Genomic DNA, 15080 nt, shown 5'->3' with positions numbered 1-15080 from the left:
TCTTAGTATTCAATTAAAATAATTTACTCCTTATAAATAATACCAATTTATTGACTTGAGTTGATAATGAAATACGTTTATTATTTATACATCCTTTTAATCGAGAGTTTAACCATGCAAAACGTTACTAATCGTAAAACTTGTTATTTTTGTAATTATAAAAATCAATATGAAAGATATGAAAGAGACACACGCAAACATGTTTTTTTTTTTCAATTGCAGATAAGATGCATTAAACATTATTGTATTTTGGAAGTACATCCATCAAAACATAATTTCGCAATGATAACTATTGGCACATTTGCATATAAAAGTTCAGATTCGTGTTATTTTGATTACTAGTCTTTTACTCTCAGATCGGTGACTAGCTGCAATTAGGTAAGATGTTTATTCTGTTAATTATTCATCATTGTCCATTTTTTGTTGTTGTTTAATTCTAGCAAATCAATATGAGTCGCGATTTTCAATCATCACCAAAAGGTTTTTCCACCAAAGCCATCCATGCTGGATATAATCCCGATAATTCGGATTCCATGTGTGTGGTCCCACCAATCGTGATGTCCACAACATACAAACAAGACAGACCTGGCGAATTCAAAGTAGTCCTGGCCATTTCAGTTAAACTGTTCTTAATTTAAAATTATTTTCAGAAATACGAATATGGACGTTCCGGAAATCCATCCAGAGATGTTCTGGAATCTTGCCTTGCTTCATTGGAAGGAGCAAAACACGGAATTTGCTTTTCATCCGGTTTGGGGGCAATCACCGGTCTTTTAGGAATGTTCCAAAGTGGTGATCACCTCATCACTGGAATGGATTTGTACGGTGGATCGAAACGTGTCTTCAGCCAAATCAGCACAAGATTCGGAATGGAAGTCAGCCATGTTGATTGTACAGATATAAGGAATATTAAAGATGCCATTAAAGTTAACACTAAAGTAAGTCGAGTCATACATATTTGTATGTTATATAATTCAGCAATTTTAGTTGATTTGGTTGGAAACACCGACGAATCCTACGTTGAAAGTCATAGATATTAGAGCCGTTGCCGCATTGTCAAAGGAAAAGAACATTATCCTCGCTGTTGACAATACTTTCCTTACTCCGTACTTCCAAAGACCACTAGAGTTAGGCGCCGATCTTTCTACATATTCTCTAACTAAATACATGAACGGACATACGGACGTAATCATGGGGGCTATCCTCACCAATAATCAACAGTACCACGAAAAACTGCGCTTTTTACAAAACGCAATGGGCATTATTCCATCCCCGTTCGATTGTTCTCTGGTAAATCGTAGTTTGAAGACCCTGGCTTTGAGAATGCGCCAGCATTCAGAGAACGGAATACAAGTAGCCAAGTTCTTAGAAACTCATCCTAAAGTAAAACAGGTTATGCACCCAGGTAAGTGATTTGATGAAACATAAAGAAATTTATAACAAACTAGTGATATTTAGGATTGGCTAGTCATCCGCAGCATGACTTATTCAAAAGCCAAACTTCCGGACATAGCGGCATGGTTGCGTTCTACCTCAAGGGAGAACTGAAAGAATCCATGAAGTTTTTGGACTCATTGAAGATATTTACATTAGCACCTAGTTTAGGCGGCTGCGAAAGCTTAGCCGATTTACCATGCAAGATGACAGCCGCCAATGTTCCTGTAGCCCAGCAAAAGATCCTCAACATCAATGATAGCCTTATTAGGTTAACAGTTGGATTGGAAGACATCGAGGATTTAATCCATGATTTAAAGCAAGCACTGGATTCTATTTAACTGAATAATTAATAACCATAAATCAACAAAAAATATATATTCTCATTGAGTGCAGTAGCACCCAATCAAGGTGTAATCTTTAATATAAAAATAATAAATATTGAGATCTACTAACTAATATAATTTCATTTGCACACAAAAGAAAAACAATGTAATAACAATCAATCATCTATTGTTAGAACAATGAAGTTTGCTATTGCACAGTTCACTTAAATTATTGGTAATGGCATCGCAAGTCATCTTATTTATCCCCGAGCATTTCGCTAAATGCATCTTAACGCTGTATATAAACTGAAACATAGCATAATTAATATTTCCTTTCACAAGCAGCAAACAAAAAACTTACCTTGTCCAAATAGGTAATGCTATTATCCTGGAAATAGGTCTTCGTAAAATCTACCTGGCTTTTACCTGTCGCGCTGCTCTCCGTCTCTAAAACGCGTTTGGCCTTGATCGTCAAATCTTCGACGTCCAGCTCGTCCGTGACCAATTCCACCTTCAATTTGTATGGAACGAATTGGTCTTCGAAGTTCTCCTTTCTATCGACGATCAGGCAACGGTAAGGGCTGGCAATTAAAGCGCCGTGCAAGCTGAAGGGCGAAAGGATGAAACCTATGCACGGCTTTTTATTGCCGATCCATTGTTGCACGGATAGCTGCGTCTCCAAATCCTGTTGGGACGGTTCCGGTGCGAAGGTCGGATGAGAGTGGTACCATCCGAGGATGTCCAAGTTATCGTCGTGCAAATAATCCGCGGCTCTTGCTTGACTAATTGGACACATATCGCAATGGGTGGACGAAGATGCTATGTTTTTGCATGGTTCGTAACGTACTATAGAAAGAACACGTTGCTGCGAATTCCAATTCCCACCGATCAGACCCATCACCTCGGTCAGGTGCATGTGGGCATGAAGATCCATCAAAATCAAAGCAGACAAATTCAATCTTACCGTGTATTGTTGCTGCAATATAAAAGATTTGATTAACGCAACGAAAACAAGCAACAAAACATGATTTCTTACATAATATAAATAAGTAATTTACCTTAACTTCATCATTGAACGCCCGACAATAAATTAATCTTATCTGCGGCTTCTTTATATAAGTCCTCTGTTTCGTCGCAGGCTCCTCATTAACAACGGTCGTATTAATAATATCACCTCTTTCATCGTGTGTTAAAGTATAACCACCTTCTCCATCCTAAAAAATAAATTTAATTATCGCGTTATCAAAAATAAAACAATTTACATTAACAAATTTCTTCTTTCGTTGTCTTGGAAAATCTACTTTTTGAATTGGAACTGCGGATTCTGATTTTTCTCTTACAACTGGCAGAACATTGACCATGTCGTACAAAGGTCTATAATATTTGGTTTGTTCACAGCCAAAATTGATAGCTCCGATCTGTTCCAAGTAATAATGAATCCTGCCAATACAATTCACGTCTCCGCACTGCTTCAATCCGTTCCTAATCGCAGTTTTCTTCACGTAATTGGGCTTCGATGTATTCCAAGCGTTAATTATATAATTACGAATCTACAAAAAAAAAATAATGCCCTAATTGATTTTTTACAATGTGTTATTAATGCATACTTTTAAATAACGCGCTGGGGTTTTCACAGTTCTTCCCTCAAAGTATTCGGCAAAGATGAACTTTTCAACTTCACTGATCTCCGAATTCAAAACAATTTCACTGCTCGGTTCGTTCATAGTTAATAGTTCATCAGCAACGTTTTTATCCAAATCTTTCAATTCCGGAATTTTCTTCTTCGTATCGTTACTAACCTGCTTCATGGACTTACTCTCAATTGGAGTACAGGTTTTAATTTCTTTATTTTCTACAAATAAAAGGAAATATTACATGATTGAGTAATGTAAAACTTAGATTTTAAAAATATATTTACCAGATTTAATATTTTCTTTAACTACAGCAGTATCCTCTTGTTTGATGACTACCTTTTTGCTAGTCTCATCATCAGAATCTTCTACATCAATCTCAATATCACTATCAGAATTTTCTGTGTCATGTTCTTTCCTTATTTTTATCTAAAATACATCAATTAACATACATTTAGCATCTACTTTGTTCTTGATATTTACCACTTCTTCTCCTTCGCATACAGGGACTGCCAATCCATTGCCAGTCACAATCTGTACATCACTTGATTCAGATTTAACACTTTCAGTCTCAGATTTGGTGCTTCTCCTCCTAATTGGCTTGTAATTCATAGCCTTCAAAGGCTTGCCACTCGGGCAATTTTTACGTGAATCCATCACCTTTAGTTTAGTTTTGAATTTGAACTTAACCGATTTCTTATTGGAATTCGTCAAAATCTTCTTTTTAACTTCTTTCGATTTTACGTAATTCGATCTAAGTAATGACTGGCCACTGGGAATGCTCGCGTAATTTATCAACTTTGAAGACTTTTTCTTGGGATTTACACATTTTTTGTTGTTGGGGACAGTTGGCTTTGCTGTGGATACAGCTGCAATCACCTCTTCTATGCTTGCTGGTATCTAAAATTCAATATTTTAACAATAATTATTTATTTTCATCTGTTTACAATCACCTCACTGTCCTCTAATATTTGATCAGTGTCATCTGCAAGAAAACTAGATTCAATTGTTTCTTCTACACATTGACTGTCATCATTCAGAGGAGTGTATGATAATTCAACATCAGAGTAGAAGTTCTTCAAGAAGTACCTAACTTCTGCTGGTGTCCTTGACCCAATGAATTGTGACAAATTCAAATTGCTTTTGCCAAAGATCTCTATGCCTCTGTTAAGCAAGTTCTTCTCCTTCTCAGTCCATCCACTCTCATCAGTTATTGAATTCTCTGTGGTTATGTGAGGCTCAAACTCATATTGCTTTGTCAACTCCAAATCACCATCAGTGGTGTTATTGTACCATAATGCAGGATTTGTGCTGGGTTTGTCCAGAAGCCATTGAGGATGGATTGTGTAATCACAATTCAATATATCAGAGTTCTGCGAAACCAATGATGTAGTATCAAATCTAAAAATAAATTTGTGTTTTTAAATGCTAAACTTTGGCAATAATCTACATTCAAAACACAAACAATTCGAAGTGAAATAAACAACTGCTTATCTGTTTTAAAACAAAAACACTGTATGATGGCATCAAACAATAACCTTACAAAAATGACCCATGGGTGTTTATGAATTAATTGCAAATCTTTTATGGTGGCAACTTATTACATCTACTTAGATATTTTTGCAACTCATTGATATGTAACTTACATGGTTCCATCGTTTGTTAAGATATTATCCAGGCTAAAATCTCCAAGTACATCAATTTCGTCTTCATCCGCCATTGTCTCAATTGTTTTTAGTTTATAATTAAGTTTTGCATACAGTTATCATTATAACAATAAGTAAATCCTTTGCAATTAATAATTCCTTGGACTATCTCATCTGTAACTACGTATATGTTATTAATTTAGCATTAATCACAATTAATGAAAACCGAAATATCCCTGCAGACTTTTAACTTGCTTCGTTTTTACGATGTTGGTCATAATGCAGAAAACTGCTCTGATCCCCACACCACCCCACGCACGAAAGCAATGACGGTTTAAAAGAAAAAACAAAGTTTGAAACTCGAAAAAGCCTTATTGTTTGTCACGTGCAGCAGCAAATTCGTACATTTCCTCATAATGTCGAACGAAATGGAGAAGGGCTTGCTTTACTGCCAAGAGTACCAGGAGTCAGCGAAAAGATTACTCTCAGATCAGATCAAAACACTAGAAGAGGAGAGTATGTAGTATGAAATGATTCCAATTACAGTATTTATACACTTACAACCTTTGTATTGTAGATGATAAAATGAAGAACGTATTGCAAAAGTTGAATTTGTTAAAGGACCTGGTGGTTGCCACGAAAAAGTTGAAGGACATTCAGTGTAGCAGTGATGCGAAGGCTTGCACAGTTGAAGCCATTGGCTTGTCAGTTGTTGAGAAGCAGAGGAAACAGAATAATTATCAGGCCAAGTTAAAAATGTGCATAAAGTTTTATGTGAATATCAATAAAAAATTGAAAGAAGAAATTGAAACATGGGGGAGGTTTGTGTTGTCGTTGTTTTCTTGGATTGCTCATGCAAATTGCTGTTTTTTTAGAGAGTTGGATATATCGAAAACGAACGTTGAGAGTTTAAAAACATCAAAAGATGAGCTTAAATTGATGGAGGCTAAAGTCAAGAGATATGAAAATGAACTGCATAAATATGAGGTGAGTCATTGCAGCTGCCAGTTTCAATTAGGTATTCAGTTTATTGGTTTCTTTAGAAAAAGTATCCTTGGCTAAGGGATTCTCAGCACAACCTGCTGAATGTCATGCATGAGATTGACACACTGAATTCGCTGCAGGAGCAGAAGAAGAAGCTTGTCGAGGAGCTGAATTTATTCAGAGGCTTGAGGCCTGATATACAGGAGGCCAGTCAACAGGTTATCCAGATCAAAAAGAAATATGAACAGATGAAAAGGGAGATTAACAATTAGTCAAATGTTTAGTTTAGTTAAATTTAATCTACATTATTATTATTAATGAAATAAATTGATATATTTTTTTTGTTAGAAGCATAGTTTAAAATTCAAGGGAGTTTTGTGCATGAGCATACATTTCTTGGAGTCAATTATCCTGAGCGTGTTTGTAATCTGCTCAATTCTCTCTTCAATCATTTCCAAAGTGTACAAGTGACTCATTAAAATCCTGGCAATGTATTCAGCCTAAAATGTATATATTATATATTAATTTATTACTTTTAAGAATTCTGTTATAGCAAATGTAATAGAAAAATACATTTGCTTTACACAAAAATAAATTATTTATTATGAAACACTTCAAATGTTCTAATTTAAAAATTAATAAAAAGTGATCATTTTATTATAACTTACAGGATCTTTCAAATCCATTTGATCAGTCCTTAGAACGTTAAAATTAATATCTTGCATGTTATTCTTCATATCCATCATCGCATTATTAATTTTACATATATTTACGTAACTGAAAAAAAAAACTAAATATATTTAATACCTATTTAATATCAATTACATCCTGGCTCTGGGCTTATCCACGTTGATATTAGGTTTATAAAGCAATTTCGTTTTTTCTTCAAGCTTCAAAACCAACTTTAATAAAGTCTCCTGCTTCTTGTCGATCCTATTTACATGTCTCTGAATCATTCCCTCTAAATGGAATAAAAGATTCACACGCTTATGAATTGCTTCACACTGAAAAATATACGTTCTTGAAACTGAAATTAGTTAATTATATCGCACTTTTTCGTTATTCTTCTGTGTTCCAAAATAAGCTAAAAGCATTTCATCTGCTTGATTCTTGAAAAGACACTCGTATTCCGTTGTTTTGTAAATCCAATCATCGGTAAATTCGTTCAATTGAGAAAAAGTGAAGTTATCAAACTCTTTGCTTGCATTCATTGTTGATCTATACTAACTTGAAAATTATTATCTTATAAACTTTTAACTATTATACGGAGATTTTATGTAATTTTGAAAGCATGCTACTATGATATTATAATTATACATAATATACAATAAATTGCGTAATACTGGAGCCCTTTTTACGTAATAATGAAATAGAGAAGTTTATATATAATATTTTTTGAGTTATTTAGAAAAATATGAGAACTCTTCAGAATGTAACTTGTTTTTCTATAGCGATTAGCGCAACTCTAGCCCCTACCTAACAATTAATTAAAATGTAAAAAAAGTGCATTATTTTTTAGAGTTATTAAGAGAAAATGAAAATATCTATCATGTCCTGTTTTCAAAAAATTAAGAAAAATAATTTAAAAAATAAATAAGTATTCGCCATACTTTATGCAACCAAACATACACGTTTGTTTATTAGGTTGCCTATATCCGGCGAATTAAGAAAAAGTTTAAAATTTCTCTAACGTAACATTCTGTATATAAGTTGCGAGTTACGCAACGTTTGCGCCTACCTAATTCTGCAATAAAATGTAAATAAAAGTAGTTTATTTTTCGAGTTATTAAGAAAAAACAAAAATAAAGTTATTTAATAAAATTGCGCAAAATTCTACAAATTTTCAGAACTTTTCAAAATCGAAATATTATGCTTAATGTATTTCAGCGAAACCAAGTGGCAGTTTTCTGATTACTATTTATATTTAATTATGTAATTAGCTTGTGTAGTTATCCTGAAATTAAATAAAACATGAGAATAGTGCACTTTCAACTTTGACATTTTTCACAGATTATAGTGGATGATATCCTAGTTAGAAAGGCCATATTTTTGTCTTTAAAATGCATATCACTGCATATACTTTTATCTTTAATTTGTTGTTGAATATAGAAATTAAAGATCTTATTTGACTTGAATAAATAAAAGTTTATGTTTTATGTAAAAGTATTTTTCAAATGTGCAATACATTTTAGTTAGTTTAAAAAGTATGTACTCTACACTTTGTAAATAGTTGATAAGGACTTCTATTTGAGTATTAAGGTTATGTAAGTATCATATTTTAATGATATCCTTTTTGCTTCTAAAATTGCATTTTTTTAATCAACTTTTATATTCATTTCGGACCTAGAATCTAGCTAAAATATATTTTTGCGTTGTTATTGTTGTCTTTATAAATATCGAAACATCAATAACAATTATACTTGAAGCGTATTGGAATTTTTATTTTTTTTATACTGATTTCGTGTTAGCACGCTATTTAAGTATATTTTGGATAAATATTGATTTATTTTCCATATGCAGCATCAACAGGATCAACGTTATTTTTGTTATGCGACAGACTATCTAAATAGCAAATGTAAATAAACAGGTATTAAACAATTGCGAATCATGTGATGAACTGCACAACGCTAATAAATTGCAAACGAATATAAAAAGCGCTCTTCACTCGCAGGTAGATGTTGTGAGAGTTGATTCTGAAGATGAATATGACTACGGAAAACTTGAAGATCGTCTCGTTGGACGTGAAAGATGTTCGTTTCCCAACATCTTTGGGGGCCCATGGATCTGATGCAATGGTATTTAAATATATTCATTATTGGTAAATGTGATTAATCTTGTATAATTTAGCACGTCGATCCAGATTATTCTTGCGCTTACGTTACCATCACAACGGCCATGGGAAAAAAGGGTAATGGATTAACATTTACTTTGGGAAGAGGAACGGAAATCGTGGTAGCTGCTATCAAATCTTTGACTCCACTCATTGTTGGACAAACTACTGTGGATATTTATAAGAATTTTGGTTCATTTTGGAGATCGTTAACTAGCGATAGCCAAATTAGATGGGTACAATATACACGTATAATTTCGAAGTACGTTTTGCATTGTTCTTATTGCAGATTGGTCCTGAGAAAGGAGTCACGCATTTAGCTGTAGCGGCTATTGTAAACGCGCTTTGGGATCTATGGGCAAAGTTACTAAATAAACCACTTTGGCAGCTTCTGGTAGATTTAGAGCCGGAACAGTTAGTTGCTGCCATCGATTTTAGATATATAACAGATGTGATAACCAGGGAAGAGGCTATAACCATATTGAGAGATGCGAAGGTGGGCAAAGATGAGCGGTTGGATGTATTAAAAGAAGATGGTTATCCGGCATACACAACGCAAGTCGGTACGTTTTCAAATTACTAAATTTAAACTAAAAAAAAATAATTGACAACTTTAATGCAGGTTGGTTGGGTTATTCGAACGAATTGCTGGAGGAGTTGTGTCATAAATATTTAGCTGCCGGATTTACAGCGTTCAAGTTGAAGGTCGGAAGAGATTTGAACGATGATATCAGGCGGTTAAAGTTGGTGCGAAGTATCATAGGTGATGATAAAGAGTTGATGGTGGATGCAAATCAGGTGTGGGATGTGCAGGAAGCCATCGATTGGATGAAGAAGTTGGCAGGATTTAAGATAACGTGGATCGAAGAACCGACGTCGCCGGACGATATTCTAGGTCATCAAGCTATAGCCAAAGCTATGAAACCTCTAGGAATCGGTGTAGCAACCGGAGAGATGTGCTGCAACCGTGTAATGTTCAAACAATTCCTTCAAGCGGATGCCATGCAGTTTTGCCAGATCGATTCTGCAAGACTCGGAGGAGTCAACGAAATACTGAGCGTATACTTGATGGCGCACAAATTAGGAGTCAAGGTGTGTCCGCATGCGGGTGGCGTCGGTCTTTGCGAGATGGTGCAACATCTTCAGATGTGGGATTACATATCACTTTCCGGTACTATGAATGGTAGGACCATAGAATACGTCGATCAACAACACGAGCATTTCGTGGATCCGCTCATTATAAAAAATGCTAAATACCAGTTACCAACGGTAAGTTAATTTCTTCTAGCGTTTTAAATAAGTTTTATATATATTTTTTTTTAGTATGCTGGTTATGGAACGACGTTTACTGGAGAAACATTAGCAAAATACGAATATCCCAATGGTACAGTATGGATCGAGATGTTCGGAAAGGGTTTATACCAAAGTCCAAAGCAATTATAAAACATAAATATTAAAACTCATTAATAGTAGTATATCAATAAATAAAAAATGGACACTTAGTTCCGCTTAGAAAACATGAATCTATCCAATTTTCTTTGCTTCTCCTTATTCTTCTCGCTCGGTGATGAATCCGGCTGTTTCCTCTTTTCCGACTTCTGCAATTTAAATACAATACAATAAATAAATAAAATATTAATTATCTTATTACCACAGAATCATTTTCTTTTTCGATGCCAGCGAATTTGTCTGTTAAACTAAGCGGATTGAAGGCGCTCGTCTGTGTTTTTTTAAGACTCTTCAGGAACGGATTTTTCGGCTCATCTTGAAGGATTGATATGTCGCTCAACGTGATATTCCCCGGCGTTGATATTATCGAGGTGGACGGAGTATTCTGCATAAGAAAATCATTAATTTAAAACAAATGCAAATATTGTAAATGATTATCCTCACGTTAATCATCGAACTTGAAGGTGTGCCTTGTGTGGGAGTAGAAACCTGCGACTTGGATTTATTTAAGATTTTGCTTGTAGATTCTAACAACAATTTCTTATTCGGTTTGATGACATTGGTGCTCGGTGTTGAAACAGAAGAACCCTTTATAAAAATAATAAAATTTAATTTGTTTTTCTTTTAAATTATTCGAAACTTACATTAAAGGTTGGAGGATCCGCATCGGCGTCGATTTTAGAAGCAACGTCCATCAACTTCTCAACGAGTCTTCTTTTATCGAACTTTGAAGCATATTTCACAGCCAAATTCAAAAGTTGCGGATTGCCCAGCATCTCCATAAACTCCACGGCCCTTTTCTCCAAATTATTTTTCATGGCCAACTGAAAATAAATATATTACTAATATATCAGGAAATTAATTTAAACAAAATAATTACAGCAAATGATTTCAATGCGATCTCTTGATATTTCTTTTCCATGCCTTCGATCTGCAACGTGGACATGGTGAAGAGGCTGGATTCGTACTGCGATTTCCCAGTTCCAATTTCGAGGAACGGTGGTTGGAATTCGATTTCAGTCAAGGTGGGACGAGGCGTGAATCCTGGGTACAAACTGCCTTTACATCGAATTCCTCTTATTGTTCCCAGACTTTCGTATATTGCAGTCATGAAAAATCCATCGCTTGGGCTTTTATGCTAAAAATAAATTGTTTAACATTTATTTGCTTGGAATATTAGAGCTGAATCGTACGTGTTTTTTTGTATCGCAAAACGGAATCCACAGGTTGCATTGCAGAGGGTGCAAGTATACCATTCCAGTTGAATCCATCATAGCTGGAGTTCCGACGTCCGTGAATCCAAGCCATTGAAGCTTAGAACCTGGCTTAAGCGCTACTTTCATATCACGATTTTCAATGGTTGTTCCTAAATTGATTGTAATAAAATTAATTGAATGGAAATCTTTACATAATTAATAATAAAAACCTTCAAATTTGACTAGCATAGTTTCAACGCATTGATCTCCTTTCCTCGTGGAAGTGGAATGATACGCGATGATTAAAACCATTCCGATAGCGGACATGGTCAGAATTGGTCCTGGCACTGAGATCACAGCCTTCTGGATGCCGAATATCGTGGAAACGTGTACGAAATAGTTAGCAGTGGCTAAGCAAATCAAATTATGCGAAGCAGCTATGCACACGATTTCTTCGTCATCTTCCAAAACCAAGTGCCACTCTTCCGAAGATGAACCCAATGGAACGACGTGTATCACACTTTAAGTAAACTCATTAGATTTTGATTCAGACACAAAACAATTAACTTACGTGTTATTTGCTACAGCTAACGCAGCAGTACTAATAGATCCCATTGTGTATCCTTTGTAGTTGCGTATCATCATGCTGCTGTGAATTTGAGAGTCGTGGAATTCCACCTCAATAGATCTTGTACCATCATCATCATCGTCCAAATTACAACCGTAACAACGTATGATGCCGACTTCATTGTAGCACATATATCTGGGGTCTAGATGTTCCGGTGTCGAAGAAGGCATAAACGCAGGTTGAAGAGGTATTTCGGGTGTTACAGATCGAGCTCTGGGTGATGGAGATCTTGATGCTGCCGCTTCGATAGCTTCTAATTCAGGTTCAAGAGGTCCCATGATTTCCTTCTTCAACTTCTCCAAAGACACTGCGTTCTCGTTATCCTCATCATCATCTTCAGCTTCGATTTGCACATCTCCAAAATCGATATTTTCGCTTTCGTAATTTTGCTCTTCTATTGCACCTTCTTCGTCCGGGATATCGCCATCATCTTCATCAGCTCCCGTTTCTGTGCAATTAGTTGCCATCCCAACATTTCCTTGAGCATCAGCAAATGCCAATTCACCATTTCCTGAAATAATACATTATATATTAAATATCGTATTAAGTTTGCTAAATTAGTTTACCTTTTGGATTCCAAGCTAACGATGTGATAGCTATGTCAGATTGCTTTTCAAAACCCACGATGGTTTGCGAGCGCAAAAGCCACACAGCAATGTTACCATCCAGAGTTGAAGCTGCAACGTAATTACCGCAAGGTGAAAAACAAACTAAGGAATAGTTGGAATCAATAGCGTCTGTACTAAGGGTGAAAGCTTCATTCCAATCGGATATGTTGAGAATGGAGATTTTGTTCCCATCTGGATACGCGAAGTATTTGTTGTATTTCTGGTCGAAATCTATTCGACACAACTCTTTGGCATTCTCAAAGCTATTGGCTTTCGCTACTACCGAAATTTCTTTAATTAGAGATTGGTCTTCTATATTGAAGATCTTCAATTTTCCATCCCCGCAGCTGACCGCCAAGTTCTTCAAATTCTTGCACAACGATACGCTCAATGGTGGTCCATTTATAGTAAACGTTTTTGTTTCCTTTGTACTTATTTCCATCACCTTTACAGTCATGTCTTCAGACGCCAAAGCAATCCACTACAATCATTGTTAATCACTCAATTGAATAGATGAATTATCAACAATTAAATAAAATATCTTACATTATGTGCTTCTGATATATACATATGATTAACATGTGCTGTAAACCTAGTTAATATTCCATTCCTATCTCCATTTGGATATGTTAATTGCTGGACCAAATTTGTGTTCGTACCAACAAAGATGTGCTCACCCTTGTGCTTAATGCACAAGGCAAATTCACCAATGCAATTTTGCAATGGGTCATCATCATCAAACCCATTCCAGATCCTCACCTCTCCGTCAGCTCCACATGATAATAATTTACTAAATGAAACAAATTTAAATAATTAAATACCAGTAAACAATTAACAATTTAAACTTACTCTCCATCATCTGAGAAGCAGATATCAGTGTGTCCTTCGTAATGCCCATAACGTACAGGTAATAAATTTATTCCCATCGTTACTTAACTCATGTAAAATGTGCTGAACTTGTGTTGATAAATAATCATAACCAATACGAAAGAAGTACCATGAAATACGCGCCAAAATATTAAAAGCCAAATTGTATGCAACTTTTATACTTAGATGTTGTTTGAAAAGACTATAATATTAGAAAAAAGTTTTTTAAATATTTAAAACGTTAATTACTTATCATTAATTAGTCTTATTTATATAATAATTAGTTTTAACGAACACGGATAAGAGTTGTATTGTATAGCAATAATAACAATTTAAATTCGTTTTATTACTAACTTATTTACAACTAAACAATAATAATATTATAATTATTAAACTACTTAAGAAATATTTTAATTTAAAATTAAAATAAAACAGTTTTCTACAAAGCTTGAAATATATTTCATATTTATGTTCTATAAGATGCGTTGCAATCAATGATGCCAGACGCAGGTAAATATACCTATTGGCAGGTAAATTTTATTTAAGAAAAGGTAAATAAATCCCATAATTTTTGGAAAACCGACAGGTTGAAAAATGATGTTTGATTAGTGAAAAATTAATTACTATTCAAATTGTTCACTTAGGCTTAAATGTTTAATTTTTAATGAAACTTGAAAGTAAATGCTATTAGTTTAACATTGGTTTTTGAAAAATACTAAGTTATAAATACACAATTACTATATTTATCAAAATATTATATTAATATACGAAAAATAGTACCAAATAATGTTTTATATATGAAGACATAAGCTTCAAATTAAGAAAGTTTTAAATAAAGAACAAACATTATTGTATAAGAACTGTATGCAAATTTTGTTATTACTGGAAACGTTAGTTTTTATGTAAATTAATGGGAAAATGTGCTTGATATAATCTGGCAGCATTGCACCGTATGCACATGGCAGAAGGACCTCGTGGTCTATGACCAATTAGGAGCGAAATATTGTAACAAATCCAGTACTTTCTGCAAATTCAAAAAATCGAAATGTATATTGTTATAACATGCACCCTTAGTTGTTACATGCATTGTATAGAGGCATAAAGCAAATGCAGTTAGGGTCGAAAAACGTTCTGGTAATTGTGAATTGAAGAAACGTGCCTTTTCTAGCATAAAAGCAAGTTCTTGCAGATCGGTTAACGATTATCAAGAAACGTTAGGTTCTGAAGAAACCTGAAAACAAATGATAATTATCAACAGCGTCTGTTTATCATATACTACAATAAGCACGTGATTACAAAGCGAAATTCTTATCCGTTTCTTTGTTTTCCTTTTCATCTTTCGTCGTTTTCTCTTTCTTAATAATGAACAGATAAAGTTTGTAAACAATGCAGACACCAGCTTTCAGAAAGGAGCTAATCTTTACAACAATTAAATTGTAATGGCCAATTTCCCATCGTGCATTTCTTGATAACTGGGACAA

The 15080-nt window shown here is 34.5% G+C and overlaps 5 protein-coding genes across 8 annotated transcripts; 3 read left to right on the top strand and 2 right to left on the bottom strand.

Annotated features, from left to right (window-relative positions):
* Nucleotides 1-280: 280 nt before the first annotated feature.
* LOC108563921 (putative cystathionine gamma-lyase 2) lies at nucleotides 281-1855 on the top strand. Its single transcript, XM_017922747.1, has 5 exons — nucleotides 281-378; nucleotides 441-599; nucleotides 651-938; nucleotides 988-1405; nucleotides 1459-1855. The coding sequence occupies exons 2-5, from the start codon at nucleotides 450-452 to the stop codon at nucleotides 1773-1775; spliced, it is 1173 nt and encodes a 390-aa protein (XP_017778236.1). The 5' UTR covers nucleotides 281-378; nucleotides 441-449; the 3' UTR covers nucleotides 1776-1855.
* Nucleotides 1856-1858: 3 nt separating this feature from the next.
* LOC108563918 (histone H2A deubiquitinase MYSM1-like) lies at nucleotides 1859-5200 on the bottom strand. Its single transcript, XM_017922736.1, has 9 exons — nucleotides 5038-5200; nucleotides 4345-4792; nucleotides 3875-4291; nucleotides 3679-3820; nucleotides 3368-3612; nucleotides 3023-3310; nucleotides 2819-2974; nucleotides 2122-2736; nucleotides 1859-2066 (listed from the first exon to the last, which is right to left on the bottom strand). Exons 1-9 carry the CDS (start codon nucleotides 5109-5111, stop codon nucleotides 1941-1943), a joined length of 2511 nt encoding a protein of 836 aa, XP_017778225.1. The 5' UTR covers nucleotides 5112-5200; the 3' UTR covers nucleotides 1859-1940.
* Nucleotides 5201-5329: 129 nt separating this feature from the next.
* Nucleotides 5330-6542, top strand: LOC108563922 (abnormal long morphology protein 1-like). 2 transcript variants are annotated; one of them, XM_017922748.1, is made up of 4 exons: nucleotides 5330-5553; nucleotides 5615-5858; nucleotides 5913-6024; nucleotides 6081-6541. In XM_017922748.1, exons 1-4 carry the CDS (start codon nucleotides 5454-5456, stop codon nucleotides 6291-6293), a joined length of 669 nt encoding a protein of 222 aa, XP_017778237.1. In that variant the 5' UTR covers nucleotides 5330-5453; the 3' UTR covers nucleotides 6294-6541. The 2 variants fall into 2 exon arrangements, with proteins under 2 accessions (XP_017778237.1, XP_017778238.1); XM_017922749.1 differs by having other exon boundaries at nucleotides 5479-5560; nucleotides 6081-6542.
* A 1689-nt stretch (nucleotides 6543-8231) lies between these two features.
* LOC108563920 (mitochondrial enolase superfamily member 1-like) lies at nucleotides 8232-10305 on the top strand. Of its 2 annotated transcripts, none has more exons than XM_017922745.1 (6): nucleotides 8232-8285; nucleotides 8693-8816; nucleotides 8869-9087; nucleotides 9141-9414; nucleotides 9474-10120; nucleotides 10175-10305. In XM_017922745.1, the coding sequence occupies exons 2-6, from the start codon at nucleotides 8721-8723 to the stop codon at nucleotides 10292-10294; spliced, it is 1356 nt and encodes a 451-aa protein (XP_017778234.1). In that variant the 5' UTR covers nucleotides 8232-8285; nucleotides 8693-8720; the 3' UTR covers nucleotides 10295-10305. The 2 variants fall into 2 exon arrangements, with proteins under 2 accessions (XP_017778234.1, XP_017778235.1); XM_017922746.1 differs by lacking the exon at nucleotides 8232-8285 and adding an exon at nucleotides 8509-8608.
* LOC108563917 (WD repeat and HMG-box DNA-binding protein 1) lies at nucleotides 10286-13809 on the bottom strand. Of its 2 annotated transcripts, none has more exons than XM_017922734.1 (11): nucleotides 13582-13809; nucleotides 13279-13522; nucleotides 12691-13213; nucleotides 12068-12635; nucleotides 11727-12016; nucleotides 11494-11666; nucleotides 11181-11438; nucleotides 10945-11124; nucleotides 10745-10888; nucleotides 10503-10685; nucleotides 10286-10449 (listed from the first exon to the last, which is right to left on the bottom strand). In XM_017922734.1, exons 1-11 carry the CDS (start codon nucleotides 13656-13658, stop codon nucleotides 10351-10353), a joined length of 2739 nt encoding a protein of 912 aa, XP_017778223.1. In that variant the 5' UTR covers nucleotides 13659-13809; the 3' UTR covers nucleotides 10286-10350. The 2 variants fall into 2 exon arrangements, with proteins under 2 accessions (XP_017778223.1, XP_017778224.1); XM_017922735.1 differs by having other exon boundaries at nucleotides 10506-10685; nucleotides 13582-13801.
* Nucleotides 13810-15080: the final 1271 nt, after the last annotated feature.

Source organism: Nicrophorus vespilloides, unplaced genomic scaffold (assembly GCF_001412225.1).
Source record: "Nicrophorus vespilloides isolate i.1.1-1 unplaced genomic scaffold, Nicve_v1.0, whole genome shotgun sequence".
Classification (NCBI taxonomy): domain Eukaryota; kingdom Metazoa; phylum Arthropoda; class Insecta; order Coleoptera; family Silphidae; genus Nicrophorus; species Nicrophorus vespilloides.
This window is presented reverse-complemented; position numbering and strand designations above follow the sequence as displayed.

Coding starts and splice junctions, on each gene's coding strand:
- LOC108563921 (XM_017922747.1), top strand. CDS start 450: ATGAGTCGCGATTTTCAATCATCACCAAAAGGTTTTTCCACCAAAGCC. Junction 600..650: donor ACAGACCTGGCGAATTCAAA/GTAGTCCTGGCC, acceptor AATTATTTTCAG/AAATACGAATATGGACGTTC. Junction 1,406..1,458: donor AAAACAGGTTATGCACCCAG/GTAAGTGATTTG, acceptor AGTGATATTTAG/GATTGGCTAGTCATCCGCAG.
- LOC108563918 (XM_017922736.1), bottom strand. CDS start 5,111: ATGGCGGATGAAGACGAAATTGATGTACTTGGAGATTTTAGCCTGGAT. Junction 4,793..5,037: donor TTAACAAACGATGGAACCAT/GTAAGTTACATA, acceptor ATTTATTTTTAG/ATTTGATACTACATCATTGG. Junction 2,975..3,022: donor GAAAGAAGAAATTTGTTAAT/GTAAATTGTTTT, acceptor TTTATTTTTTAG/GATGGAGAAGGTGGTTATAC.
- LOC108563922 (XM_017922748.1), top strand. CDS start 5,454: ATGTCGAACGAAATGGAGAAGGGCTTGCTTTACTGCCAAGAGTACCAG. Junction 5,554..5,614: donor CAAAACACTAGAAGAGGAGA/GTATGTAGTATG, acceptor TTTGTATTGTAG/ATGATAAAATGAAGAACGTA. Junction 6,025..6,080: donor ATGAACTGCATAAATATGAG/GTGAGTCATTGC, acceptor TGGTTTCTTTAG/AAAAAGTATCCTTGGCTAAG.
- LOC108563920 (XM_017922745.1), top strand. CDS start 8,721: ATGAATATGACTACGGAAAACTTGAAGATCGTCTCGTTGGACGTGAAA. Junction 8,817..8,868: donor CCCATGGATCTGATGCAATG/GTATTTAAATAT, acceptor TGTATAATTTAG/CACGTCGATCCAGATTATTC. Junction 9,415..9,473: donor GGCATACACAACGCAAGTCG/GTACGTTTTCAA, acceptor ACTTTAATGCAG/GTTGGTTGGGTTATTCGAAC.
- LOC108563917 (XM_017922734.1), bottom strand. CDS start 13,658: ATGGGAATAAATTTATTACCTGTACGTTATGGGCATTACGAAGGACAC. Junction 13,214..13,278: donor ATATATCAGAAGCACATAAT/GTAAGATATTTT, acceptor CAATGATTGTAG/TGGATTGCTTTGGCGTCTGA. Junction 11,125..11,180: donor TCGCATTGAAATCATTTGCT/GTAATTATTTTG, acceptor ATTTATTTTCAG/TTGGCCATGAAAAATAATTT.